This window comes from Cnephaeus nilssonii (assembly GCF_951640355.1).
Source record: "Cnephaeus nilssonii genome assembly, chromosome: 5".
NCBI classification, from domain to species: domain Eukaryota; kingdom Metazoa; phylum Chordata; class Mammalia; order Chiroptera; family Vespertilionidae; genus Cnephaeus; species Cnephaeus nilssonii.
Window position 1 is genome coordinate 21,987,429 of NC_137076.1, and position 8,694 is coordinate 21,996,122.

Sequence of the window (8,694 nt, forward strand, 5' to 3'; positions counted from 1 at the left end):
AGAGAGGAAGGGAGAGGGATAGAGAGTTAGAAACATCGATGAGAGAGAAACCGATCAGCTGCCTCCTGCACACCCCCTAACTGGGGATGTGCCCACAACCAAGGTACATGCCCTTGACCGGAATCGAACCTGGGATTCGATTCCGGTCAAGGGCCGCAGGCTGACGCTCTATCCACTGAGCCAAACCAGTCAGGGCACCATTCTAATTTTTGACGTAGCTGGTCCACCAGTGTTTCCACACTCTATTAAAATAAGAAAAAAAAAAATAAGCTAAAGGAGACAATATTGAGAGTGTGTTGTAAACCCAGAAGAGAATTAAAACAACAGGCTGTAACCTGAGATGCATAAAAGCACAGGGCCAGAGAGGTCACCACAACAAACCCAGCCCTTCGCATCATGAAATCTAAAATCCATCTGTCTTGCTACTTTTTACATGTATTATCATGCCACCTGCTTTCTCTGCACAGTATCTTTTAACCTTTCCACAATTCCCTGGACATTGGACTGTGCCCATTTTATAGATGAGCAGACTGAGGCTTCACTGCTGGGAACTGGAGCTGAGATTTGCAGCGGAGTCCCCAGTCCCCAAGCCTTATATGCTGCACCCCCAGTCACTATTCTGCTCCTTCCCTCCACTCGTGGTGCCATTGCTCGGAGAGTTGCATATCTATGTGGACTCCACAATGTGCCACAAACATTGCACAGCAGCAAATGAAGGTGCCCCCCACTCCCCAGTCCCATTATTCTTAATAAAGAAAATAATAAAGGTCAAGGTGATAAAAGAATATGGCAAGTTCTGGGAGGCCAGAAACCACATAACCCCTACCCCAGAGCAAGTTCTAGGTCACCCCCAATGTGTCTTATTTAAGAGAAATCTGTCAGTTTATTTTTGAGATCAGACTTAGGTCTCCTGCAAACACTGCTTGGATAAAATACCTTAAAATTGGTTTATGATATACACGGGCCTAAATGAGTACCGAAGTTCACAGTGTGCATATTATTTACTGGCAGGTGGGTGACGAAGTTGAGTTTCTCTCATGGCTCCAGAGAGGGGTCCCTGGCCCGTGAGTAGGGTTATTCAGGGGGAGAGGCTGCTGACTCTGAATTCCAGGTCCAACCTGAGCACTGAGCCCATTCCAGGAAGCCCCAAGGATGTTCCCAGTCTGAACAGAAAGTAAAGTCATGTCTGACCCAAGAAAGATGACAAAACTTGATCCAGACTTAACTCCGGAAATTTGCTTCAGAGCCGGGATCTCGTCTGAATTAGCTGCCTTAAGTGGGCAGCCTCCAAACGCCATCTTCATTCCGGTCAAAAGTCTTGGCTTTTTCAGAGGGAAAAAATTACCTATCTCCTCCTTTCCTGGGCCACGGAACCATCTCTTGCTCCCCTCCTCTTCATTGTTAAGAACTCACCACTAGGGTAACCAACATCCCAGTTTGCCTAGAACATTGGGTTTCCTGAGATGCTAAAACCGGGGCAGTCCTGGGCAAACGGGGACAGCTGGTCACCCAGACAAGAACTCATTCCTGGTGGTTTTTGAAACCCAAGTTGCTCAGGCCAACCACCTGATACTCTCCTCTGGAATGTCACTTGCCTTCTCTGTTCTTCCAAGAGAGAAAGAAGAAAGAGAGAAATTGGGGAAGGGGAGAGGGGGGCCTAAGCTAACCCCAAAGCAGGGTTCTGTCGTTAACTCTCAGTGGTCACCTGGGGTAGCCACAGCAGCTCTCCTGGGCCTGTGGTCTCCATCCTGGGCGGGATCTTGACAAGCTCAAAAGGAGATGAGTTTGTGGAGGGACATGGGGGGGAAGGGGAGAAAGCTAAGTATATACTTTAAAACTCCGTCACCTTGTCACCCTCAGAGGGAGGGATCAAAGGAGGGGGAGACAATTAATTTTGTCTTAGATCGAAGGGAATAGAAAAATGGGTCAAGTGGGCATGATTTTTACTCTGAAAGCTTCCGAGGGGTGCTCTGAAGAGTGCCCCCCTCAGATGACTCAAGTCAAATTGGCCAGTTACAGGGCCCTTTGCTCCCCCTCTACCCAGAGGGCCTCGTTTCTTAAAAAGCCAAAGTTTCCCAGAAAGAACATTAGGATAAAAGCAGTCTCGGATAATATGGCTCATGTATTTTGGGGGCTTTCTCCATGCCGGACACTGTGCTGAGTGTTTACCATGTGTGACCCCATTGAAGCTCCCCAAGAGTTGTCCGAGGGAGATGCTATCAGAAGCAGTGTTCTCATCATGCACATGAGGAAACTGAGTCATTCAAACCGAGGCTGACCCGGCGTCCGGAGCGCTTCCCCTCTCTCTGCCGTCTTTCATGGCACCACCCAGTCCGTCCTATGAAGCTGAGTTAGCATTCTCAGAAGTGCATTCACTATGGGGGCTCTGACCATCTCCGCACTGAGCCCACTTTCACGGTGGTGCCTTCCATCGTCGAGGAAGTGCACGTGTGCTCGCGACTGGGGGGTAACGGGGGTGCACGAGCCACAAGCACTCAACAGAATTCACCCCCAAGGCACCGAAGCAGGACTTCACTCACAAGGGGTCACTGTCCCCCAGCTTCTCAAGCACCAAAATCTCAGAGACCTTCTCTGGTCTGATAACCTCATGCACACCACTCCCCCAACACACAACTAAAACCCACCAAAAACCGAAAACGTTGGCACAAGGGCAAATCAGAGCTATATGATTTGGCCAACGAGGCAGAGAGGCCTTTTAGACAAATGTTTGTAGGGCGTGGTGGGACTGCAGGGGTGAGTAGGGGGCGGCGGGCCTGGCTCTCACAGCCTTGACTTTTCACTGCTGAGCAGCAGAACCAGTGGCCTCCACGCCAGACTCCCTTCTCTTCCTACATTTCAAACCAGCGCAGGCACTTGGCTACCGATAACATCCTCACTCTCCCTAGTCCTCTGACTGGCACTGAATGCTACCACTTCCAAGCACTTTCTACACACCCACAGTTCTTTATCCTAAACCCCTGAGGCCACATGTGCCTTGGCATTTAGAGCTGGATGCTTTTTAGAAGGATAACAAGGGTAGGAATGTTAAAATGGCACAACCACTCTGCAAAAACAGTTTGGCGGTCTCTTACACAGTTAAACATATACTCACTGCACAACCCAGCAATCCTGCCCCTGGCTATTTATTTACCCAAGAGAAGCGAAATAAATGTAGGTTCCCAATGCTTCCTACGAAAACCCATCTGCCAGTATTTACAGTGGCTCTATTCATAATCACCCGACCTGGAAGCATCCCAAATGTTGCTCAACTGGGAAATGGATGAACAGACTCTGGTCCATCCATCGCGTGGAATATTACGCAGCACCGAAAAGGAATGAACTACCGGTACCACAACAACATGAATGGATAGCAAAGGCCACATGAAAGAAACCACACTCAAAGGCTACACACGGTGGGATTCTGTTTATATAACCTTCTGGAAAAAGCAACACTGTAAGGATAGAGAACAGATTGGTGCTAGCAAGGGGCTTTGGCAGTGGGGAGTTGGCTCAAAGGGATATTAGGGGGGTAATTTGGGGTGACAGACTGTTCCCTACCTTGATTTTGATGGTGGCTACATGACTGCATGTATTTGTCAAAACTCACAGAACTGTATGCTAAAAGGGGTGAATTTGCTAATATATCTCAACAAACCTGATTTTTAAGAAAAAGGAAAAAGGAAAAAAAGGGTAGCAGGATGCATCTGTGATATGACCTAGATACCCTAGGAGTCCCCCACAAACCAGCAGCATGGGCAACCCTTAGAAGTGTGTTGGAAGAGCAGAATCCCAGGCCCCACCCCAAACCTGCTGGACCAGGACCGTCACTTTAACAAGATAATCCTCGTGCACATGAACATTTGAGAAGCACAGCAATGTACACATAACACTCGCAGTGGGGGCTGGCACAGTACCCCATTATCAAGCTTAGCTAGCATTTCGGCAGCGAAACACACCAACACGCACACTGGGTGGGATCCATTCAGACTGTACGTTAAAACTACAAACTCCGGCCAGTTCGAGGCAGGTTTTTCAGAGAAGGGAGGGCACCTTTGTAAAAAAAAAGAAAAGAAAAAGGCCACGCTAATTCACACTTCCCAGAATTTTGCTCTTCTGAAAATGCCGGCCATGCTCATCTAGTAGAAGGATCTAGGGGTCATACTGTCCTGCCCTCGAGAGAAGTATCTTCTAGCACCTTCTCCTTTTCAGGATGGGCTCCGACTTCTCCCAGAGCTCCCTCTGTTTCTCAGTTGTCTTTAAAGAGCCTTTCATTTAAAAAAAAAAAAAAAAAAAACTGGGGGAATGCCAGTCGGCCAATGGCCACAGGTTACCTGATGTGGTGGGACTCTGGGCTTCTTGTTGCGATTCCCAAAAACACAGATGAGAAGCCGGAATCCACATGCGATTCAGGAGACCAAGCGTGCAAACACACAGACCTGGGTCCACGGCTCTTGCAATGGCCCAAATTCCTATACCCTGCTCCGTGGGAGACCTGCTGGCATCAGCAGGACTGGGGGAAGATGACATTCACAGTGGTGCTTGGTGGCACATCAGAAGGAGCGAGTGGCATTAAGTGGGGGCTCTAGGAAAGTTGACAGATGCAACTTCTTGAGCTGGCAGATTTGTGCTCCTTAGAAGCCGTCATCAGAGCCTGTCACAGCCATCTTTAGATCAGACTTCCAATCAACAAAAACACGCAACCAAGGTGTGTGGTCAAGATGGCTTGCTGCCCGGCCTACTCCAAGGCAGCAGCAGTGTAAATCTGAACATCCCAGCCTTCCATTTCAGATTTCTTACTCAGGAAGACAAAAATAAAATTAATGAGAATGCTTAATTCTCATTGCTGGCTTCAAGCTTGCACTGTTGGGGTGTGTGTGGGTGTGTGTGGGTGTGTGCACAGAAGAGTAAGAAGTCACAATGGCCAAGTGCCTGTGAGCATGGGGAAATCAAGGCTGCACCCTCCACCAGTGTGCCACGCTCTAAGTAACACTTTTAGGCCCAGTACCCATACAGCCAAGTTCATGAAACTTGCACTCACTCTTCCTCCAAGGACAGCTACAGACTCAACTACAACCCTGAGTCAATGCTGTTTTCAAAAACACATGTATCAGAGAATGGCGGGCCAAGCCCACTCCTAGGTATAGGCCCAAGAGAAATGCCAAGTAAAAGTTTAACGAAAGACCAGTACAACAATGTTCCCAACAGCACAATCTAGAAACTACCCCGGTGGCCCTCAAAATAAATAACCTGTGTTAGAGTCACACAATAAGATACCACACAGCGATGAGAAGGAACTACCTAGAACTACTCACAGCAACATGGATGAATCTTGTTGAGCTAAAGAAGCCAGATGCAAAATAACCCAGCCTGTGACTCCATTTACAGGAGGTTCAAAGAAGCAAAACGAGTCAATTGTAGTTAGATCAGGGTAGCAGCTACCCTTGTAGGGGAATGACTGGGAGGGGGCATGAGGGAGGTGCTGGGGGGGGGGGAGAGGGAAGGGGGTCTGGTCACATCCTTTTTCTTGACCTGGGTGCCAGCTGCATGCTTGCCCTCACTTTGTGAACACTTGTAAGCTGGACTCAGCTTGTGCACTTTCCTGTACATACATCAGACTTTATTCTAAAAGTTCAGCATAAGTATGTAAACACTTTCTTAAATGGCAGTAGTATTTGGATTCAGAAGTCAACCTTTTGTCCTGACACACTGACTCCTTGGCGTTCCCACCTCCTTGCACTGGCCTGAATTCCCTGATCCAGGCCCCCAGCTCTCTGTCCTCACCCATCTCACCCTCCTGGAAAAAGCTCAGTCCTGGGTGACCTGCTCTGTGACAGATTGGGGGATGGAGAGCTTTCCCTTCTAGAGTGAGGCTGTATAATGTGCTTGCTGCCTCAGGCCAAAGAGAGAACAAAAATTGTCTGCAGAGAGCAAAATGCACAAACTCATCACAAAGCTACTAAGAGCCAGAAAGCCAAAAAACACACTCAAGTACCCACCAACACTCCTAAGTCACCTGCACCCCTCCCCTGAGCAATCCCCTGCCTCCCCAACAGCCCTCTCTGCAGGATTCAGGCCGGACCGGGGTGAACTAAGGACACATTAGACTTGCACCTCCTTCATTTCCTCTTAGAAGATGCCAAATCCATGATCTAGAAGGCAATCTAAAGCCATTTTCAACTTGGAAACCTGTCAGACCAGTGAATTCCTTCTGGACACCCCCCCCCCCACACACACACACACACACACACCCGGAGTTAGCTGAGCAGCGCACACATTGACACCTTGCCATCCTCCAGGCTCCCACCAGTCCTCCAGGGGTTGGGAGGAGGCAGGCAGAGTGATCACAAGACCTCTGAGAGGTTGGAACTTAGCAGGCACAGAGACCTGGCTCCTGCTTTGGGCATCCATGGTGGTTAGGGGTACACCCCTCCAGGTGGGCCCCAGCCGAAACTCTTAATTTTCACTACCCTCCAAGTAAACTGTTCACACACTCCAAAACCTCAGTGACAATTTCAAGCACCCAGAAGCCAAAAGCCTGGCTCAATACTGAGTCCCATTGAAAGTGAATCCATCATCCACCACTGTGCTCCGCAAATAACCAATGCAGGACCACCCCAAGGCCCCAAAACCATAGGCAAAATGGATGGGGGTTCACTGCCGAGTCCCGGGGACCCAGGCAGCCCGGTTCATTTTCACACTGAGAGCAGCCAGTTGGAACCTTGCCAAGAAGTGGCACATTTGGGCATGACACGGTGGCCAGTCAGCCTGGGGAGCAGGGTGCGTCCCCCCCACTTGGAATCTGGGTCATGCTTAGATAACTGCTAGAAAGCCCGACTAATTACCCATCCTTGCCTGCCTACATCTCAACAGATGTTAAGCCCTCCTTTAAGGTTTATTTCAAGCAGGCACAGATTTAAAGAAACACAGGGCATCTGCATTTTGATAGCATCCGAATAGAGGAAAATGTGGTCTCCACCTTTCTCTGGATCTTTTGGTTTAAAAAAAAAGAAAAAGGCGTTTACCTGCCTGAGATGTCCACATGGGTGCTGATTCTCCTGGGTGTCCCCTCGCGGCTCCCAATGGTGGGAGAAGCCGAAGCCAGCCCAGGGCCTGGCACGGCCCTCTAGGCAGAACCCAACATTTTCTCCTGCCCTATCTTTCCTACTGAGAGAGCTCATCGTGGGTCTTCCAGGTCAGGGCCCCAGCTGAGGCCACTGGGATGTTTTCTACACCCCAAAAGATGAAAGGAAATGGGAGATTAAGTGCCCTCCACCTGTCCAGGCTAGCGGCCCACTCGGGCCAGTGCTGGCCCCTCAGTGTGAAGGCCACATGTTCTCCTCACTCCTGGCCCTGGAAACCTCTAAGTACCCCGAGAGTGCGGCCCCCACCTGGGGAAGGCCGGTGGAGAGGCCAGCGAGCTGGAATGGGGCTCTGGCACTGTGGCAACCGCAAATGCTGGTGAGGGGAGACTAAGGATACCCAGCCAAGGCCCCCAGGGTTCCCCGGCCCTGGCCAGTGCGCTCAGGCCGTGGCTCCAGCTCATTAGGGAGAACCTGACCCCTTTGCAACTGGCTCTAAAGGCCCCACCAAGGCCCCTGCTCGACCCCAGGGCCCAGCCCTCATTCTGGAATAGGTTCTTAGGAGAAATTCACTCCCCGGGTCCCCCCACCCCAAGCCTCCACCGTAGCTCAACCCCGCTCGGGGTGGAGAGATTCCGCACACTCCTCCCCGGTGCCCCCTCTCCCAGCCCCTGGAAGACCCCCCCACCTCCCATCAACCCCCGGGTCTCCCTCCCAGCCTGGAAGAGGGGAAGCGGAGGGAGGAGGGGGAGGCGCAGCTGCCGGGCTTCGGGCAAAGGATATGGCCATTCGGTGATCTTTTTGGCGTATTTTCTCACCACGTTGTCCTCGCTGAAGAGGAACAGAGACCGGTTGACCGTGAGGCAGTTCTGTCGGACGGGGATGGGGTTGTAGAGGGCCATGGTCCGCGCTCTCTGCGCCATTGACTGCTTGTACATCCTTTGCGCCCCGGGCTGCCCGCCCTGCCGGCTGCCCCCGGCTCCTCGCCCGCCTCCGGCGCCCACGACCACCCCGGCGGCTGCCCCGGAGCCTCCTCCCCCGTAGCGGGCCGGCATCTCGTCTCCGAAGCGGGCCATTCTGCAAAGAGCAAAGGGCTCCGGGTTACGCTGCGGCGAACGATGCGGAAGACGCCGCCGCCGCCGATGCCGCTGCTGATGCTGCCGGGGCTGCGAAGACGGCGGCCGGAGCTGCGACTGCGGAGACGCTCCCCGGCCCAGCCCATCGGGCGGCGGCGGCTCGGCGCCTCGGGTCGGGGGCTCACCAGGCGGCTGGCCGGCCCCAGCCGGGGATAGCAGCTCGGGACATCTTCCTGGCTGACCCCGGAGAAGGAGGGGCGGGAGGAGGGGGCGGGGGCGGGGCGCGGGGGCCGGGAGGGGGGAGGGGAGAGGGAAGCGAGGCAAAAATAACCGAGGAAGGAATCCAGGCAATCCCCAGGCCACCCACTCCGAAAAAAAAAAAAGAAAAGAAAGAAAAAGGCACTTAAAAAAACACAACCAACGCACACCCCCTTTAAGATGCGAACGGTTGGCAAAGGACGCCCCCCGGGACGCAGTGGAAGCTTCAAATTCCTCCGAGGTACGGGTCAGGCTGGCATCTTGCAAAGGGAGTGCGCCCG

General features: G+C 52.0%; 1 protein-coding gene across 1 annotated transcript in view; it reads right to left on the minus strand.

The window, feature by feature from the left end:
* CACNA1A (calcium voltage-gated channel subunit alpha1 A) overlaps positions 1–8,156 on the minus strand; it is a 213,290-nt gene extending 205,134 nt beyond the window's left edge. Inside the window, 1 exon segment of the mRNA XM_079772989.1 lies at positions 7,863–8,156. Within this exon segment, the coding sequence (XP_079629115.1) occupies positions 7,863–8,155 (293 nt within the window). The 5' untranslated portion in view covers position 8,156.
* Between the last annotated feature and the right edge of the window lie 538 nt (positions 8,157–8,694).